This window comes from Natrix helvetica (genome assembly GCF_964273705.1).
Source record: "Natrix helvetica genome assembly, chromosome: 12".
NCBI lineage: Eukaryota > Metazoa > Chordata > Lepidosauria > Squamata > Natricidae > Natrix > Natrix helvetica.
In genome coordinates, this window is record NC_138556.1 from 20389501 (window position 1) to 20411021 (window position 21521).

At 47.9% G+C, this 21521-nt stretch overlaps 1 protein-coding gene across 3 annotated transcripts in view; it reads right to left on the reverse strand.

The window, feature by feature from the left end:
• Window positions 1-21521, reverse strand: part of RORA (RAR related orphan receptor A) — a 62766-nt gene that overhangs the window by 33791 nt on the left and 7454 nt on the right. For 2 of the 3 annotated variants that reach the window (XM_081965146.1, XM_081965144.1), the window contains exon 2: window positions 20086-20115. In XM_081965146.1, the coding sequence (XP_081821272.1) occupies window positions 20086-20115 (30 nt within the window). Of the gene's footprint in view, window positions 1-5059; window positions 5184-20085; window positions 20116-21521 lie in introns of those variants that run through there. The other variant, XM_081965145.1, reaches the window with a different exon arrangement.

Sequence of the window (21521 nt, forward strand, 5' to 3'; positions counted from 1 at the left end):
ACCATTTCTCCATGGAGACTAGGCCTCCATCTCCAGTCCCAGGAGGAAGCGAGAGAAAGAAAACTCTTAATACAGTGGCTGTGACAAGATTTAGTTTCCCCACAACAATTGTGCCGTTCTGGATGACAGCCAAGTACACCATTCTGGAAATTATAGGACAGAGAGTGCAGGAGGTGTCTAGGCTGGTACTGAGGAGAATTGCAATCCAGTTGATCTGGAGGCATCAGACATCTTCCCTTTGCACACCCCCAATTCCCAATTCTCAAACTTAAGAATCACTGAAGTCAGCATATCTCAACCTTGGCAACTTTAAGATAAGTGGACTTCAACTCCCAGAATTCTCCTGTCAGCCGGCTGGGGAATTCTGGGATTTGAAGTCCACCTGTCTTAAAGTTGCCAAGGTTGAGATATGCTGACCTAAGCACTGCGATTACTTCTGAACAGGTATTTCCAGGCCAGTGTGTGCATTAACACACAACTGAAAACCAACAACTCAACACACCTCTCAGCCAAAGTCTTGATCCTGCTTCCCTACATCCATGGCAGACTCCCATTGACGTCAGCCAAGCCTCTGTGGGTGGAGTGCCTACACCGATGGATTGGGGAAATATTTTTCCTGGCTTCTCTCAGCGTTGCACCAGCACAAGTCAGAACAGGTCAAGAATCAACGCATCAACTGCTGAGCATGGACGTCAGTTCGCACCAAACACTCCAAGAAATGTTCTTTGTGGAAAACATGCACCACCAATTCGATTGCCGAAGGTAGCAGGAAAGGTGCCTGCAGACTAGCGGATCTCAAACTTTAATGCACACTTTCCCTGAGAAGAGGATCTCTTGGAGATCCCATATTTCCATGGGAGAAAAGGGCTAAGTTTGGAGATCATTGATCTTCTTGGGACACATGAACCTCACTGAATTGTTCTATCAGAGGGCCTCTGATAACTTACGTTGTCCTGCTGGTAATTTTGCTGGTAGTTTTTGGTGGGGATCACTCAATGGAGACTGGCACAGGGATGGCAATTGGCCAATTAATTGTGACCCTGATATTGCTGGTTGTTACGTTGTTGTTCAAAGTTACCACTGTAGTATCGTGCGTGCCTGTATGTGTGTGAGACCTTACCATGGGTAGTTTATGTTTTACGTATTTATGTTGTATCATGATTGATTCGCTGGTTGGTTGTAATGTGCTATCAGGAAGGAAGGAGGGAAGGAAGGAAGGACGGACTTAAAGATGCCCCCATAACCCGAGTTCCAACAATTGGTCAGAGAATGCTATGATTATACTCTGCTTTGGGCTTGCCCTACGGCTTGGACTTGATGTCAAAGAATCCACCCAGCTGGGTCACTTCCAAAGCCAATGGGGCTGCTTTCTTTATAGTGCCTGAAGCATCTGCAAGGCATGGGACCCATTCTCACTCTTAACCTCCCCCAGCCCACCAGTTCAGTGATGGGGAAGGCAGTGCAGGTGGAGTGAACGCCAGTCCAGTGGGTGCCTGCCTGTATTCCTGGGCTAATGGTGCCCACCAGCTGAGCTTTGCAAGGCAGTGGTCAGTTAGTTTCCCCCAAAGGTCGCCACAACAGAAACAAGAGAAAGGGAGTTTGGAGATGGCTGCCAGTAAAAGAAACCTAATCTTTAAAAATGCTTCATCTACAGAGCCAATTCAGATAAGCCAGAGTGAGAGAAATCAAGCTTTTCCTCTGATTAGTTACTGACGAAATGAATACCCTTCTAAAAAGGAGAAGCCCGAAGTAGATGACACGATAGAAGGAGCAGGAAAACAGGAACAGCCTTTAATGAAAACATGCGAGCTAAAATATACAGTCTGTCAAATCTGCATAAAACAACAGATTGCAATTAAACATGAAAGGAAAATCTTCCACAGACCTTCTGGGAGTGAATTCATCTATGGCGACCGGGTTCATAGTTCATGCTAAACCAGGGTATTAACCATAGCTTGATCCAGCCACCGTGGTTGCATTCTGTGTGAATTGCACTGAATTCCATTGCACTGAAACCGATTATTGTGATGTATTGTGGCCTCCTGCCCCTCTTTTTAGTTCCACCTTAACAGCTCTCATTTCCGACAAGGAGATCATAAACTCCAGTCACAACTTTGGAGGCTCAAGCAGCAATCCAGCGAGAAACATTTTAAAATATCAGCAAGAAGTGCAAGACGTGGTTTAATAGATGACAAATTTCTGCACTCTTACCGAAGCTCACAGCAGGCCTGCTGGATGTGCAGGGCCTCTAAAGTCCCTTCTCAATCACAGCTCTATTATTTATTATTAACAGAAATTCGCGGTACGACAGAGTTGTCTAATTACTTTCACCTTTCCTTTTTAACAACGAAGGGCCTGTTTTACCACAATATTTTTGTTTCCTTGAGCTAATTACAGCAGCCTGCCTCGGTTTAGAAGGCAAAGTGTTTGAAGAGTTTATTTCCCAGAAATGAAGACTTAGGCAAAGTGTAGCTTTATTGTAGCAAAACTACAAAACCATTATGGAGGAATGTCAGCCACTGCTGGGTACCCAATGCAGGGGCCGTTTATAATCATCAGTGTTGGACTATCTCCTTCTCCAGGCTCCGTGTAAAGAACTCGGAGTGACTTTATACAGATACAGTTTCTGTCTGTTCCTTGTTTTGGTAACTCTGATATCGGGCTATTGTTTATTTTGTTATTGATTGACTGAGATCTGGGCTTCGCAAAGGCTGCACACCAGCTGAAATGCCACTTTGCTATTCCACAGCATTTCTGAAGGGCTTCCTCACCACAGTCAACTGACAGATTACTCCCATGGCTTTCTAACCATAAAAATGAAGGGCCGCTTCCTTCATGTAGAGATGGGGAGTTGTTAAAACTGTACCACGACCCTCCAGATACCCACAGTGATATAAGACAGATAAAAAAAGGAAACAAAGTAAAACCAATAGAATGACAATTCTGACAATTGCTCTGGCAATTATCACAAACAGCCTAATTAACTACTTTCTTTTTCACCCCCTTCTCTAACTGAACTTTTTATCCTTTTGGATATGGAGCTCATTTTCAAAGGGACAAAGCAGAGTTCCTGCAATCTGCTGCCCCTAATTTTTTTTTTGGGGGGGGGAGAAAAATACAGAAGGGCAGGTGTTCCATTTTAGTTCTACATTATTTTCAGAGTCCTAATCTAAATAATTGAATCTCCCAGGAAGCCCTACAAAACACCAACATGCGATCAAATAATCTTACGGTCAAGACCCATTTCTCTACTTCCCCTTTGCATTTTAGCTTAGAAAGTGATTTTCCCTGATGCTCCTCATCTCGTTTTCTCTGCCCAAACCAACAAATCTATCACTTCCCAGCAGCCAGAGGTTAGCGCAAGACAAGAGAGAGGTAAAGGCATTATTTAAGGAGAGAGAGAGGGAGAGGGAGAGAGGGAGAGGGAATATGATTTTCACAAATCTGTTTGTTAGCAATAGACCAATGCTGCAGTCCGTCACATTCAAGAGAAATTAATCAGTGCTACTAACGTCGGTTTCTCCCGCAGCTTTTGACTGCCAAATCAGAAAAGAAACAAAAAGGGCCATGAGTCAAGACGACGAAGACAACAACGTAACACCAACATTCACAGTCATTACAGGAGATCCGTTTCCTCCGCCCGCAAGACTAGAGATGGGAAGATTAAGACCTAAATGTGATATGACAAACCCAGCCTAAAGCAACGTGTCAGAGACCATATCGCACAAAATCATTTTGTGGGACTTGACAATCACCCAACCCTCACCAGCCAGCTCCCATTTAAACCCAGGCTCCTCTCTGGTTTGATGCTCTCCGGGACGTTAAACCACCTAACCAACTTAACTGGCACCCCGTGCCCATTCCTTTCATGCAGGAACAAGGCTCTGGGAAGCTGCTGCCCATAACGGGTTCCATGCACTGGCTTTAGAGAGATTTCTGTGCCTCTGGACTGGGCTTCTCCACAACCCAGAGCTCAGCCTGCCTTGCCTTTGGGCAGGATGAGTTTCTCTACTGCAGGGAGGCTCCAAGCTCCCCACCATCATTGGTGAGCAGCCTTGGGGTGCCGAAGCTGTTGTCCTAAAGCAAATGCTCAGGACCCCCCTTTCCCAAAGGAAGTCAGCAGGGTTTCTGCCCCGGTTTCCCTGCATCTGGCCACGGTTTAAGGAAGGGAAGTTAGTGCCAAATCCGCTTCATGCCACGGAAGCCATTTAACAACTCTATTAGCCCAATTAAACGACGCTTCTCGAGCCAGGGGAACTTAGGGGGTTGCGGAAAGTGAAAACTGCGGAGGAATTCGGCTGGCAAACTCCACGGCAGCCAAAGCCGGGGGCCAGTCAAGCCTCTCCCGGAGCTCATGAAACCAACACGCAACTTCTCTCTCAGGCTGGACTCTCAGGATCATCTTTTGCAGCACCGTAAACAACAACAACAACACCCAACGCTCCACGCCCAACGGGCCATTGCTCAACCCCGGCGGACTCCACCAGCAAGAGGAGGGGAGCGGACTGGAAACTTGGCAGCGCTATGGGGGGGGGGCAGCGGGGGGGTCTTGAAGTACTAAGCAGCGAGGCGTTACTTGAGGCTTTGTCCACGTTGCCCTGCAAAGGGGAGACTCGCGGCTCTTCAGGCGCAGAAAGACACCCCCCAAGCCCCGCGCCCCAATTCTCCAAGACGACTCCGGTTTCCCCGCAGGTCAACGGGGTCCCGGACTCGCCCCGCTCCGGAAGGGTAGTTGGCGCAGGGAAGAAGCCCGGGCGCCATTCGGAGCGGGCTGCCGGAGCCCCAACACGCGTGGCTCTCCCCGCGGAGGGGCAAAGTCTGGCTGCCGCCCGGGCACCGACCGCGGCTCCTCCTCCCGGGAGACCCCCAAGGCCGGGCCGGGACCCTCGCCCGCAACGCCCCGCCGCCCGCTCTGCCCTGAGCCCGGGGAGCCGGGCCGGCGCTGCGGCCAAGCGGGTTGGGACCGAGCCGCTGCCGCCCCTGCCCAGCCCTCCGCAGGCCGGCCGGGGCCAGAGCGGCAGGCCGGGCTCGGCGAGGGGAGTCCGGGGGTGGCGCTCACCTTTCATCCCGGCGCTGACCAAGCACATCATTCGGCGGGGCTGCGGCGGCTCCGGCTCCTCCGCGGCAGGCGCCCGCCAGGCAACGCGACCGGCCCTGGCAGCGGCGGTGGCGGCGGAGGCAACGACAGCCTCCGCCTCCTGCGCGCCGCGGCCCAGCTGAGGCGCCATGTGACCGCCCGGAGCCCCGCCGGGCCGCCCCTCGCTCGCCGCCGCCGCGCCGCCCCGCCTGCCCGCAGCCTCCCCTCCCTCCCTCCCTCTGCAGCCGAGGCGGGAGGGGCGCGGGGGCTGCTGCGCTGCTGTGCCAGGGCGGGCGAGGGGACAGAGGGGGGGCTGCCCATGCCCCCTCCCTTGGGACCCCGCAGCAGGGCAAACTGGGAGGGAGGGGCTCCGGGAACCCCGCTTCCTTCCCCTCCCTCTTTGGCCATTTCGGGTCCCAAGGGGGTCGGGACACAAACGGACACAGAGTGGATCCTGCCGGAGCCACCTGAATGGAGCGAGGGAGGCACCTGGGTGGCCCCCACATACTTTGCCCTAAAAAAGGCCAAGCGTCCGAGTGCCCGTGGCTTATGGCCGGGCTTCACATGACCCTTAAGGGCAGCTGCAGCCCCCTGGGGTCTCCTGACTGCCGGCTTTCAAGTAAAACCAATGGGGGGGAACCAGATTTGTTTAACAACCTTAGCAGGGAAAAAAGGTCATAAAATTGGACGTGACTCACTTAACGTCCACACCACATCAACTGAAGAAACAGAAAAAGATGAAAATGAGCTTTGTATCTCCACGTTCCTTATTATGTCTTGGGGGGGGGGAACCTCCAGATTATTGACTGAGTCGCGTCTGTTGGCGCAGACCAAGAGACCCCCATGGAAACCCCACCCTGCCGCTGATCAGGAGCAGCCCTCCAGCTTTTGGAACCGGAGAAGGGAAGGCAGACACACACACACAAACACCCCACAAACCTTCTGTGCCCAGCTCAGCCTGTTCACACAATTCGTGGTTGTTGTGTTTGGGTACATTTTGACAGACAGAAGCAATAATTAGGACTTTGGGACTTGAATGAACTGTGGATCATGTCGCTCGACAGAAATGGCATTTTCTGCTGGGCCGGGGTTTACCGAATGGAGCAGAAATGAAAAGCGGCAGGAGGAAGGAGCAGGGGAGTGGGTGGGCAGGAAACCCACCAAACTGAATTCCGTGGCAATTTGTCTGTCTCAGCAAAACAGAGTTTCTTCGCTCCCTTCTTTCTAGATGGGAAAAAAGCAGGAGATCATTTCAACGGGATTGCTAGAAGCCAGAAATGTATACAAACAGTGTGTTAAAATATGCCTGGAAGACAGCTGGCTTTGGAAGGGGTGGGGGTAGCACGGAGGGAGGGGCTACAGAAGAAGGCTCCTTCTGGACTACAAACTCCATGCAGCTATTCTTCCCAGGCACCACAGCTCTGGCAGATGCACCAAGTCCCAGGCGGTCGGTCTGACAATCCCTCAACCCAATCTGCCTGCCTTGGAAAAGAGAGAGGAGAGAGGGCCAAGAGCATGTCAAAAGTGCTTCCAAGATCTTTGGTTACAGCCTGGAGTCAAGCCACGGGGATCAGAACAAGCCACAAGGATGTCACAATATCCACAAAGCCGCTTCTCCCTCTAATTGATGGCCAATGTTCTTTGTCAATCTCCAGATGCAAAAGGGCTGTAAGTTTTGCCTTCTCAGTGTGGGATATTCACAGAAAAGGCCCCAAATGTTCCCGAAGGTAGAAATTCATTCTGTGGACCCTCCGTGGCCAGAACCATTGATATTCCACATTCCTAGGCTGATTTGGTCTTAAGGCACCTTGCAAGTGTGTAGGTAGGTTTAAAAGGACTGCAGCATTCAACCGCCATTAAGCAGAGACCCCTCGTCAGAGGAGGGGGCTTCCTGCTCTAAAACGGGTCCCTCTCTCTGTGCATGTATCCTATCTTCCTTTGTTCATTTCTCCCTTCTTGAAAAAGGAACTGGAGCATCGAGACAGAAAGCAAAGGCCAAGGCAAAGTGCGAAACTAATTGTGAGAAAGTCTTAACACCTTTTCGTCTCCGTGGCCAATTCCTCCCCACTTTTCTTCCTTGTGCGTGTCGCATATCAAGCGGGCACAGGTGCACAGGGGTGTCAGCTTGTACAACCTCTCCTAATAAGAGCGAAAGCCGTCCGTTGCGTTTTAGACTCTGCGATGCTGCATACAAGATCCTGCAGGGAGATGGTCCTTGTCTTACGACAACAATTGGGACCGGAATTTCTGTCATGAAGCGATGTGATGGTTACTGTAAATGGGTCGTTAGGTGATCAGGATTGATTTTACTCTGAATCAAAAGCCATTAATATCGGTGGGGGAAAGACAGACAACAGGAAGGATCCTTGGCCAGGGGATGAGGAAAGAGAAAGAGAAAGGAAAAGAAAACCAACCATCGTGGCCCTTTATGTAACTCCCTGGCACTCCAAGATAAACCCATAATTAAAACCACATTTCAAGGCAGAAGCAAGGAAAGAAGCAAACAACCACCCAGATCTAGAGGAAGTTTCTGCATTGCTAAGGACATATTTTGGCTTACTTGACTCAGCCCTGTGCTCGGATCAAATGTGCCTTGCGCCTGTTCTCTAAATGTTCTCTTTTTATTCTCACCAGGAACAGGGTAACATCTGCATATCTCAAGGTGGGTTTACATTAAGGTCTTCCTGATATCAGTAGGAGCCTACAGTTACTTCTACAGGGATAATACTTTGGGGCTACAGCTTTCTGAAATTTTGATACACACGTCAACACGCTTCCATCTCACGAAGAAAGGAAAGATGGCCTAATGTGTTGTAAGGCAGGGCAGACCATGGTTAGTCTCTTCTGATGACAGTTCAAGTCATGCCAGGCCATGAGTTTGAACAATCTCATGCTCCATTAAGCCGGTGTCTGATTGTCAAATATTTAACCTTAAGATCCACAACTTTAAATGATTACCGATCTTATATTTGTTTCCAACCCAGACAAAGAGAAACTGGTAATTAGGGTTGATTTCTGGTGGAGCAGACGGATTATGACAATAATCGTTCAACGCAGAAGTAACATCACAAACATATATTTAAAAGATAGCAATGCCACCATTATTTCAAGGAGACAATACAACAGCTGCTTGGAAGCATCCCTTCCAAACTCTCACGCACCACAACATGGGAAGTCTGGCAAAAGCAGGAAGTCTAATCTTCCAACAAAATGAAGAGTGGGCTGCTGTTAGATTGGGCATCCAAGAAACCCACTCTGGTGGGGTCGCTCATTTCAATGGTGAACAACAGCTGAAGGTCTGTCCTCATTCCCCAGCCTTCTCTAACAATGGAGGACAACTGAGCCAATGTTTTTCTGTCCTGGTTACCCCAGAAAACTACAGACACCTCCAAACACAACCAAGGAAGAAACAGTGGCCAACAGCAGGTGTGAGAATGCAAGGTAGCTGGGAACAGGGAGCGTTGAAGGGAAGAAAGCAGATGAGGGCCAATCTTGCAAGGACATCAGACAGACCGATGGACAGTGAGGAGGCATGCCCCATGCAGGGATAATTTAAAGAAAAGCAATAACAACTGCTATGAACTAAAAATTAATAAAAGGAAGAGAATAAACATGGGCAGCTCTCAGTTAACACATAACTATGGATAGAAGCAAAGATGGGATTCGCGCGTCATGCTGAGTATAATTTGCCTTGATTCATTTATGCAAGTGAACACAAGGAGCTGGCTAGACAAAGAGCTGATCTTAATGCATCTTTGGCTGTTCTTCTGAATCTCCACAGCAGCCCCGTTCAGAGGTATCGATTTATTCCCATTTATGTGAAGTTCTGCAGCTTGCAAAAAGAAAAGAAAAAAAAACACAACGCAAAAGGTGGTTTGGTTAGCAAGGTGATACGGCGGCCTTTCCATCCAGTCAAGCAAAATAATCTATTTCTTATGTATCCCTGTGTTATGAAATACTCTTTTGATTGCTATTGACATTTCTGTCAACCACACTACATGTCAATAATGGGTTTACAGCTTACATTCAGAGGCCGCTTTTACTGAATGGCATTCATCAATGTTGACATGCTTTGAGCAGTTGCAGGTGCTTTGCTCCTGGTGAAGGGACCTTTCTCTGGAAGGATATTCAATGGGTTGAGATGGGGGTGGTGGTGGTGGAAATGGGTGAAAAGAAAATGGAAGCTCTACGCAAGGGTTTCTCAACCTTGGCTGCTTGAAGACGAGTTGACCTTCTCAGCTTCAGCCACCTTGAGGTTCTCTGCTGCTTTAGTTTCCTAATTAAAACCACAATGGGTGGAATGATGAGATTTATTGGGGTTAGGATTGGGGTTATCTGGAAGGATCCCAGTTTAGTGAAATGCGCTTCCAGGCCTGTGGACATCCAGATATGCTTCATTGCACCTTTGTATTGTGTTGTGGCTGGAAACCTGTTCGCTTCCACCTTCCACTGCTGGCCAGAAGGTTTCAGCCATGTGTGTCACGCCAAGACTTCATTCTCGATGGTTTCAGCTCAGTTTCAAATTACAGTTGAGGAGGCTACTCAAAGGCTTGTCAGTTGTCAAACCTGAGTGAAAGATTATGACATATTTCCTGCCGTGAAATATGAGGGTCAGGTTTAAAAGCAGGATACAGAAAAGAGGTTTTCCACAGGGATCCAGCCGAAGAACTAGAACATTCTGTACCCGGAACGAAGTGACACCATTTAGCAAGGAACACGTAACACTTGGGCAATCTGTGGTCTTGGTGGCTTCTGGCTTTCAGAGGAATTAGGAGAAGCAAAATCTCAGGTCACACGAGGGAAGGCCCGGTCGGCTGCTTGGTCGTGGAATCGGTCAACGGACCAAGAGCCAACAATCATGAAGATTAGACCAGAAGATAGATCAGACAAATGGAGACAGACAGACAGACAGACAGATAGCAATAACAATAGATTTATATGCTGCTTCACAGTGCTTTTCCAGCCCTCTCTAAGCGCTTTACAGAGTCAGCCTCTTGCCCCCAACAATCTGGGTCCTCATTTTACCCACCTCGGAAAGATGGAAGGCTGAGTCAACCTGGAGCCTGGCGAGATTCGAACTGCCAAATTGCAGCAGCTGGCAGGCAGCAGAAGGAGCCTGCAGTACTGCACTCTAACCACTGCGCCACCATGGCTGATAGATAGATGATAGATAGATAGATAGATAGATAGGTAGGTAGGTAGGTAGGTAGGTAGACAGACAGACAGACAGACAGACAGACAGACAGACAGACATGGGGGGAGGGGGGGGAGAGCTCAGAGCAGACTTTCTCAATCAAACTCCCTCCATTTACTTAGCTCCTCCCAACTCTGATTGACCCCAGGCATGCTGTGTGTGGCCAATGCCCACCATAGGCAAGAAGGCAGCGAAGGCTCTCTTGACCTTTGTGTATTTGTAAATGTTCCTCTCCGCCAGGAACTCTGGGGAAAGGCTGGAGGGTTGTGAAGTTCTTCATTGATTCCATTGGAAGCTGGGATCTGATCTGCTCCCCCCCCCTTCCACCTCTCTCTCTCATCCCATTCCTACCACCTTCCTACACGTTCTCCTTTGAAATCCCAATCGTTATTTCAAAGCGCGCCTCTCTTCATGCAAATTAATGTGGGGAGTTTCACATCCGTCTGGACCCCGGTTTGGTTTCTTGGGGGGAGGGGGGGGAGGAACAGCCGATCAATAAAACCGAGAATAGAAGACACGCCTTGACCTTCGCGCTGCTGAACCAACAGCCTGGGAACCTGTTATGTAAGTGAAGAAGCGAGTGGGTGAAGCTGCCTGGAAGGGTGTGTGTGTGTATGTGTGTGTGTTTTGCCGTCCTCCAGAGCAGCTTCAAATTAAGTGGGTGGGGCTGTGCAATTAAGACTGACATGCATCAGAGCCATAAATATGCTTGTTGCACATCGGGACAGATGCTCTGGGAGGCCAAAGGCTAAACATGACATCGAGATGGAATGACACATTTGCACGTCGTAGACAAACGGAGGCCTAGGAAGATCACGGGATGGTTTGCTCCTAGGAGCCCCAGTTCACATCCCCTCAGCCAACCGAATAGTTGCTCAAAGGAAAGGAAAACGGCCCTTGCGAGTCTTCAGCAAATCTCCCTCGATTGGAGCAGAGATTTAAGTCTTAGCTCAAAGCGACTGGCCCAAGGACAAGCTCACACTGAATACGGCCATCTTGAGCCCTGTGGCATTCTGCAGAGCAACCAAGTGGACTCTAAAGGATTAGAGTCTTTCTATATATCTATTTGTCTTAAAAATGAGGCCACGTTCGCTCAAATGAGGCAAAACCCCATCTCGTTTAGCTTGCCAAAGAAGGGAGGGAAGGAAGCCATTGAAGAGGATTTATTTTTCATTTGGCTCCAATGCTTCTCTTGCTAAAGTCAGCTGCCCTTAGAGGAGGGGTTCTCCAACCTTGGCAACTTTAAGACTTGTGGACTTCAACTCCCAGAATTCCCCAGCCAGCCATCTCCCAAAGGATGAAAGGATTCTGGGGGTTGAAGTCCACAAGTCTTAAAAGTTGCCAAGGTTGGGGACCCCTGACTTAGATGGTCCTGGATTGGTCTGCTGAGGGTCCTTCCTTCTAGATGAGCAAACACATCTCCTATAAATGCCCAGCCTGGGCAGAGAAAAGAGGCAGGGAAACGGAAACCGGGGGACAAGCAGAAGCCCCAGGAAATCCTCTGTGCCATCTGCGTCACATGGATTCTCTTCTTCAGAGACAAGAGACTGTGCAAAAAATAACGCTTAACCAGTCTGGTGCCCTCCTGCACCCACCGTTCTTGCGAGTGGCAGGTCCTCTCCTCTCCTCGGCAGGTCAGAAACCCACTTCCTTCGGGGCTCTGACTTTGCGGAGGCTGAGATGCCAGGCAATGTTCCCTAACAGTTGGAGGCCCCCAAATGCCCAGCGAAATGCAGAAAGAGAAGGGCTGATCCTTGCCAGCACAAGGTTAGATGTTTCTGACCCATCCTCCACAGCAGAGCTCCCCGAGAAGGGCAGAGCACAGTGGCAGTCTTGGGGGGAAGAGGAACCAAAGGCAGAAACAACATCTTGTGTTTTACACACACAGCGGGGTGGGGTGGGGGAGGGACCGAGCCTTCTTGATGTGTGGTTTCCTTTGACAAGCAAAGAGACACCTTTGCTGCCAAACAAGTGTAAAGAATTATATATGCATTTTTTAAAAAGAAAGAATCACTATTTCTTCCCCAATTCCAGGCAAATTCAACTTCAGTCAATTTTATACTTAATTAAAAAGCCAGCTCCAGCAGCTTTCCTGCCAGGCAACGATGGAGGGCAGTTAGACCAGAAAAGAAGGGGAGGAGGATGAGGAGGAGGAAGAGGAGGAAGAATTTTCTCCAGGGTGCACCCAAATTCCAGCTGACATCCATCAAAAGGCAGATGTTTCCTTCTCCTTATCTTTCAGATGGGCTCTAAATGCAACTGCTTTTCGCCAAGAGATAAAATCAGAATTTATTTTGGCACCCATTTATATTAGAATCCATGATGGACTAACGAAGGTGAATTGTTTCTTTTTAAAATTTTACTTGTTGATAGTTTTTAATTGTTGGGCTGAGACGCTGGCAGAGCTGTTTTCTGGCATCTTAGGAAGCCCTTTGAGAAAATGTTTGCATTGGTGTCGGGGGCTTCTAGACCAAATCCATGAAGACGTGAGACATCCGTCTCCGAGTTTAGCCCTGGGAGCTGATGCCAGGGCTTTTCCATGGGCAGAGAAAACACACTCCAGCCCTTGTTCCAGGTGCCCAGCTGAGCCTCCGATGGTGAGACAGAGAAATATGCCGTGGCTATTTAGGTTTCCTCTTTAAATAAAAGGTGGGGGAACCAAACTCCAAATTCCAGCCATATGTGTGACTATGTTTCATGCAGCCAGCATGAGTAAGTTGGTGCATGTTTACCGATCGCATATTGCCAAGTTTACATAAGCTAATGCATCTATTTTGGGGAGGGCATCGCGAGAGGAGGGTGTGCCCGGCCCCGGAATCCAATCCTGACATCGTGGGTTTCCTTCTGGAGCTGATTTTCCACCGTGTCTTATTTCACTCTCAGGACTGTCTGTCTGGGGTTCTTGGTGAGGTAACTGATGGAAGGTTTATGTCTCCCTCTTAATGCCAGTTCCTGAAAGGATTCTCCTCCCCTCTTTCCCCGCTTCTAGCAGCTGGGGTTTGAAGCCAGCAAATGTCCCTGAATCCTGGCCCAGACGAAAGGGACCACAAGTTCTTCCAGGCAATTCCCAAGTTTGCAAAAATGAGAATTTAGAGGGAGAATTTGGAAGCATCTCAGCAAAAACCTGAGCAACTTTAGAGAGGATCTGTAAGGAAAAAGCTACCCAGAGTCACGTCATAGGAAAAAGAGGGTGGCCTAGAAATTTAATACAGAGAAATAAATAAATAAATAAAATGGGGGGGTAGGTTTCACAGGAGAGCAGCCCGGTGCAGCCTCCCCTCCATCTGATGCTCCCCGGGGTATGGATTACAACTCCCATCACTCCCTGCTTATGAATTATGGAAGAGGCTGTTTCCCAGGGAGGTGTGGATTGGGTCCTTTGATTAGCCTAGGGCTAGAGATGGTGCCAAGTGAGATTCACCTGAAATATGTGGTGGGAAATAAGTTTTATGAAATCATTATTTTGCTCAATCTGGAACTCTTGGGCAGCTCCTTCCCATTCCACTCTGGATTCCACTGGTTTGCACAGCGATGCTCCTTACTAGGTTGGAATCTGATTTGAGTCGGAGTTTGGACCACTGAATAACGTCTCACAGAGTCCAGCTTGGGGATCTCCCCCAAAAAGAAACCACAAGATAGTAAGGAAGGGAGGAGAACGGGGAAAACTCTGGGGTAGGAGAGGTGCCAGAATAATAAAAATGAATACTCCGAAGAAAAGATACTACAACCATAAAAACAAGAAGAAGAAGAAGAAGTTAGGAGAAAGGGGGAGAAGAAAAAAAATGACCAAAAGTGGAATTCGTGGGAGCCCAAGAGAAAATGGATAAAAGAGGAAGAAAGGGGAAAAAGAGTTGTATTAGTAGATTAAAGGGAATAGTAATATGATTGGTATTGTTATGCAACTAATTAAGAAATAAAGAAAGTATAATTGTTAATTGTAGAAAAAATGGAAAGAAATGCTTTCTATGTCAAAACGCAGTTAGAGGACATATATTGTTTATAGTAAAGTAGACCAAGAGAGAAATATGGTGCAATTTCTGAAAGGGCAATTGAAAATATTGTTTATGTACTAAGAAAAAATAAGTATAAAAAATGGAAAATAAGGGAAGAAAATAATTTGGCTGAAAGTGAAAACCAAGTTATGATGTAAAATTGATGATGTAAATGAGAGGACGTAGAAGGGACATTCCAGTCAACGCTTTGTTTCCGTAATATGTGTAAAGTTATATTAAAAATGAAAAACTTTGAGGGAGAAAAAAGCTTGGGGATCTGTCTAGGGTAGATTAACCTGATCACCTGTTGCTGCCCTTCCATTTGGGCTCAGGAGAGAAGCAGAAGACCCTTCCGCATGGGACCCCAAAGCCCTCTCCCTGGGTGACAATCGCCTTAACTCAAGCGTAGTCAAAGCTTTGTGTGCATGCGTGCCTGCGTAGTCCAAGGCCCGGGAATAAATCATTGCTGCTGTTGCTTTGCATTCTCTGTTCTGGTTTTGCTAGTTTATATAATGTGTGAGGCACATTAAAGGAAGGCCCATCCTAAACCACTGGAAAGCATGTTCAGCAACTCTTGAGGTGCCCACACACAGCGCCTGATGGAAGGTCTATCGAAATGACCTTCGGTCTTACACGTCTCTTCATCCGATTAATTGTTCTCTCTGTTCGGGAATTTCTCCCTAATTTTAGATTGGCTTTAACCTCTGTAGCAGATCAAATATGAATCTGGAGGATGTCTAGTCCACATATCAGCTTCAAATAAATTATTTGGTTTGGAAGCATCAGGCTGGCCAAAGCAGAACCATACACTGCCCGAAGCATTCTGGACATTCTGCTGGAGCAGGGGTGTCCAAACTTGGGAACTTTAAGACTTGTGGACTTCAACTCCCAGAATTCCCCAGCCAGCCATGTCCACAAGTCTCAAAGCTCCCAAGTTTGGACACCCCTGTGCTAAAGTAATAAAAATCACCCGTTGCCCCATATACATTGATGGATTTCCTTTCCCCCCCTCCCAAAAAGCCTAGAGAAAAATGAGGTCACCCTGGTTAAGAGATGAAAAGGCTCCAAGACTTTCTCATGTGGGTGGTGTGCGAGGAGCGTCACCATTAATTGGGAGAGGTGAAGATCTGCCCTGGAGGGCATTCTTGGTGAGGAATGGCATGGAGACAACTGCCGATGGTGGAAAGCAGCCACTCTGACGTGCTAACCAGGTGTGTCTAGGCTGTTGTGAGGTCTGCTAACCACCATCTCCTAGATTGGCATCTGGGATAATTGAGTGTGAGACTGGCCAGGATCTGGAGAAGGAACCAAAGCTGGGACAAAGGACAACCGAGGTGGGCAGACCAATCCTTCAAGGGAAGATGCAATAACTGCTGGCTTTGGCATTTAGAAGATGGGAAGAAGAAAGGGTGACCAAGGACCAGTTTTCCAAGAGAGGCATGCCTTGTCCCTGGGGCACTGAAGACAGCCAGGGTTGGGGGGCCCTCCCCCATAGGATCCTGAAGCCCAGCTCCTCTAGGTTGGATCCAGAGCTTCCTGAGAGCCCCTCCTGTCCTCCGGAAGCCGCTGGCGCTGCCCTTCTCCTCCGCTTGAACAGGGCCCATTCAGGGCACCTCAGTCTGAAAGTGACAAATCTACTCCTGGGCTTTGTGTAACAATAAACATCCAGTGACACCCCAAGGGCTGGGATTTTTATGGACCATTAAACTTGTCAGTTGGTAGACGGCTGTCATTAACTACAGTTTCTGCAGCCGGGAGAGGAAGGCAAGATGTTCGCACAGGACAGCTTCCCAAAGAGCTCTGGAGTTGGGGGTGAAAGCTTCAAGGAAGGCCCACCCAGGATCCCCAGTGGCACATTTGTGGGTTGCTTTTTTTTTAATGTATGCTGACAATATGATGTGTGAAATTGATACATGTGTGTTTGTATCTTCTGAAGCCACCCTGATAAGGATGCAGGGATTCCTGAATGGCAAATATAACACAAGGGAGGAGATGACAAAGCCAAGTCTTAATTGGGTCAGAAATGCCCTATAAAAAAACTCATTTGGGGGCCCCATTGCATCCACTCTTCCCTTCTGCAGCTCTCCCTATAAAACCCAATGAAGGTTTGAGGTCAGTTGCTCAAATGGAAATTTCCATCATTGGTTATACATAATTTCCACTCCCGGATAAGCTGCTTGGAATGGTTGATCCATTTATTAATTAACCCTGCTTCCATAGTGAGTTAAAGATCTCCTGATGAGGCCCTAAGAAGAAGAAGGCTACCGCCAACACATCCATCACCACCCCAAATTACCATTTCCAATTTCAAGAGTCTTCTGCAAAGAGCCCAAAGTAGGTTTCGAATGCAGCAGGGACTGAAAGTTGTTAAGATTTGGGACAGGAAATCTATCTCTTTGTTCTGGGGGAAGTTTCTGGCATCTCCTCCACTGACAGATCTAGTTTAATAAGGGAAGCATTAAGAGATAAAATAAATAACTTTTCCCAAGAGCTGCCAAAAAGAAAGAGACAGTGGTCACCAGAATCAAGGAACTCCATCTTGAAGGCATCTCAACGCTTCCTCATCCACTGACAGGAGGCCTTCTTTGTCAGAGAGAGGATGCTCTTACAGATTAAGGACAAAGTCCTACTTGCATGTTGCAGCTTTCCAGCACCAGCTCTCTCATCTCAGGGACAGAACCAGCTTCATTCCTTCAAGCTCTCCCAAAAAAGAACTGTGGTCCTGAACAAGCCATGCAGAATCCAAGAAAGTCTTCATGCTAAAAGAGAGTCTTCTCCACTGGGTGAAAAGAGGTTGACCTGTCCAAAGTCCTAGCTCTGTCCAACTGTCTAACCAGGGGTGAAATCCAGCAGGTTCTGACAGGTTCTGGAGAACCGGTAGTGGAAATTTTGAGTAATTCAGAGAACCGGTAGGGGAAATTTTGAGTAGTTTGGAGACCCTGCAAATGCTGCCTCTGGTTGGCCCCAGAATGGAGAGGGAATGGGGATTTTGTAGTATCCTTCCCCTGCCACGCCCACTATGCCATGCCCACCAAGCCATACCACGCCCACCAATCCACGCCCACAGAACCGGTAATAAAAAAAATGGAATTCCACCACTGTGCCTAATCCAATGTTTCGCCAACTTGAAGATGGGTAAACTTTCACTCTCAGAATTCTGGGAGTTGAAGTCCATCCATCTTCAAGTTGTTAAGGTTAACCAACATGGGCCTAGAGAATGGATCCACTTGTTTCCATTCTGCATCTTCTGTACAGAATATAACATTTTAAAGAATCCTGTCCAGGACATCCTGTCCCAGACCAATGGATGTTTATGTTCAGGGATGGAGCATCCATGACTCCAGGAAGTCAGCTGTCAACCTCAATATTCCTCAACCTCATCCGCTTGAAGTTGGGTGGACTCCAAATCCCAGAATTCCCCAGCCAACCATGGGGATGAATTCTGGATTTGAACTTCCCAGAAGGAATTTTGGGAGCTGACATCCACCCATCTTCAAGTTGCCAAGGTCCAACCTCTCTTCCACGCTTTGCTCAGCAAGGCCTGGCCACCATCAGGGGCGGAAAGGAGAACCTTCCTTGTCAGTCAGAGAAAATATCCACCTGACTGATGGACAAGTAGCGTGTGGAAAACAAACGGCTGCCTTTCTCCCTTAATGGCTGCTTGAGGAATTTGAAGGGTTCCAAGCAGCTGGTGGGGAACAGGTGTTCCTCCCCTCCCACCGAGGGGGAGAAGAATCAATCGTAATCTAGCAGTTGGTTAAAAAAAGAAAGAAAGTTTAAACCAAGCAAAAAAGGCTCCCGTGGAAAACCAGAGCCGAGGAGGAGTTGTCTTAGCAGGGCAAAGAATGCTTCAAGGACAAAGCAGAAACTTGCTGCTATTTGAGGCAACTTCATTATAAAATCATTTTTAATAAGCCATCGAAGCCAAGAGAGGGAGAGCTCTTGCAGGGAAGGCCCCCGAGGGACCCCCGGGCTGCCCGGTTAGGCTATTAGGCAGAAACACACAAGGGACCACCAGCGCTTTCTCTGGCCTCGGGGGACAGGATTCAGCCTCCTCCTTCTCTCTGGGGGCTTCAGTGCCAACAGCACCCACCACAAACTATTATATGGGAAAGTTCACCGTTCTCTCTCTCTCTCCCTCTCTCCCTCTCTCCCTCTCTCTCTCTCTCTCCTTCCCCCTCCCTCTCCCTTCCTCCCTCCCTTCCTTCCTTCTTTCTCTTTCCTTCTTTCTTTCTTTCTTTCTCCTTCTTTCCTTCCTTCCTCCCTTCTCTTTTTCCTCTTTCTTTCTCCCTTCCTCTCTCTCTCCTTCCCCCTCCTTCTCCTTCCTTCCTTCCTTTTCTTTCTTTCTATTTCTTTCTTTCTCCTTTCTTCTCTCTCTCTCTTTCCTCTCTTTTTCTCCCTTTTTCTCTCTTTCTCTCTCTCCTCCCCCTCCTTCCTTCCTTCTCTCTCTTTTTTTCTCTTTCTCCGTTCCTCTCACTCTCTAAAAAAAAATAATCAAAACCCGGCCTTGACTTCACACTCGGAATGCAAAATAAGAGCTCATTCTTCTGCCTAGGAGGGGAATGTAGGTCTTCCTTGGGAAATTTCTTTCTCCTAGACTTCCATGAAGCTTAACAAAGAGCTTGTGTGCGTGACCCCCCCCCCCACGCACACGAAAATGTCCTCTATGACCAGCGTGATTTGTTCATCGGCCATAACAAGAAGAATACCCTTAAAAGGCCAGTCTTTGATGGACACCCAAAGGACAATGGAGAATATGATGGTCCTTCTGTCATAGACGTTTCTGGGCATCTCACAAAGGCAACGCTCTTCCCAACAGACTTGGGTTGGATGTCATATCTACGGATGAATTGCACCTCAAACTCCTGCAGGCATGTGGTTTCCCTCGGTTGGCGTGTCCCTCACAAGGCCTCTTCTCTGGAAGACCCCTGGAGAGGACCAATTCCAACCCCTTGAGGTTTTCTAGAGAAGAGGCCATGTGAGGGACACACCAACCGAGGGAAACCACACGCCTGCAGGTGCCGTGCAGGACTTTTATGCAACTACCGAGGGGGGGAGGGCGTCCATGGGAAACAATGAGAGAAGCCCCCATTTTGGTAGCCCTGCAAAGGTAGGATGCCAGGGTGGAAGTGGGGGACCCAAAGACAATCTCTTTTGGATTCAGTTTAACTTTATTCGCAACCTCAGAAACTTGAACTCACTATCACGTTTCCAAGAGTCTCTGTGGAATCACGAGGACTAGAAGATTATTTAAGGATGTTCATGCTTCCTGCAGCGAACAGCAAGCGTCACCTGGTTTCTAAGCAAACTCACCTTAGAAGAATAAAGCAATCCACTGAAAAAGCCTTCAGGCTGGTAAAAGATGAAGATGCAGCAGATATGAACAATGGAATATGATTCCAGAAGCCAATTTTTTTTTTTTAAAAGCAGCTTTCCCTCCTTTGGGAAACCATTTATCCAGCCTGACTCAGTTTCTAACCAGCTGTTTAGACTCCTTAAATTTTCTGGCCTTTGCGTTCCATTCTTGTCAACCCCCCCCCCCCCGTCAAGACAAAATTCTGTTTCAGAGAGAATATTTCAACAAGAAGACGACTTCGCCGAGGCCTGTATCTACCTGGACATCATCCTCTTCTATTTTTCCCAAGCGTGGGGTCCCCTCTGAAGCACCATCGATTTTAAAACAACCCTTTCCCTGTTCAGCCTCCCATCTGTTTCTTGATTTGGGAGGGGTCTCAACCCAAGGCAGACAACCCCATCAGGACAGGTGGTGTGTCCCCCTCCCCCAGCAAAGTCAAAATGATGAGAAGGAGAGGCTTACTTACATGTGTGCGTCTTCTTCGTTACGGAAATGCCTAGGAGGAAGAGAAAAGGAACTTTGTTAGCAAAGCAACGAGACTCTCTCATTAGCCTTAAAGGTAGTTGCAGCCAAGGATAAATTAAGTGGCACTTTTACAGGTAACAGAACCACAATAGACCCCAACCACAATAGACCCCAGAAGTAGGATCTCAACAGACCAGTGGAGAAGACCTTGCCAGGTTCCAGATCTTTGGGGCAGCTGGCTTCCTATGGGATGTCCTTTGACTTCTCCTTCCTACCTGCAGCTCTGGCATCTCCCAACCACAATCCAACCTGGTTGAATCCTGCTCAGTTTCTCCAAATCAGCCCAGGCTAACTATAGGAATTTCTGACTATTTAGAGATGCCAAGGAAGGAACAGGACCATCTTTACCAGCACAGGTTCTTAGTCTCTGACTTCTGGCCCCCTCCGTGCCCTGGGAAGAACTCCGGTTAAAAATTTGGGAGGTCAGAAGGTGCCTCGGATGCAGTGTAAGCCCAAGTCTGATTTTTAGCATGTCAACAAGCAACTGGAAAGATTTGATAGCGAGAATCCCGGTTGTGCTGTGAATTACAAATCTTTCTTTTTCCTTGGAGAGTCAGCCTCCCCACGCATACCCCTTCGGTTTCACTAATGTAAAGAGGTTTCATTCAGAAGGAATGAATGGATTCCCACCAAAAGGGAAATTACAATTCATTCACTACAAGTTGCAGCCCGGGCTCATTAAAAGCAAATAACCAGAGTGAAACAGACCCAGTCTTCATGACTTGGCTGGGCAGGGAGTAGAGTTGGTGCCACGTATTGAAGACAAGGTAAGTTTAAGGGTTATCATATTTGTCTTAAGTCAGAGGGATGCATTAAGTCAAAGGGAATGAGGTTGTAGTAGTAAACATTGCAAATGTAGACATGCTGAGGAACACAAAATAATACAAATTTATGTTATAATAATACAGCTGTATTGACATAAATAATAATACAGCTGTAATATGTGTGTATAGAAGAAAGAGGCTTCTTTCAAAGTTAGAAACCGGCTCTTTTAATTTTGAAAAACCAATTATAGTGTCCACTTTTGAAAAACAAGTTTGGGAACTCGGAGCATGAGCTTTCGAAAGAGATTCGTAGCCAATTCCCAATATGAATTCATTTTCCATTCGGGAGAACGAACAGTGGGCCAAATTCCCAGATTGTTCACATTATACAATACAATAGCAGAGTTGGAAGGGACCTTGGAGGTCTTCTAGTCCAACCCCCTGCCTAGGCAGGAAACCCTATACCGTTTCAGACAAATGGCTCTCCAACATCTTCTTAAAGACTTCCAGTGTTGGGGCATTCACAACATTAAGTCCTTTGAATCCACCCATAAATCCTCTTGAGATGCCTCCTTGTGGTTTCCTTCTTGGGCAGAGAACTAGCAAACCACCA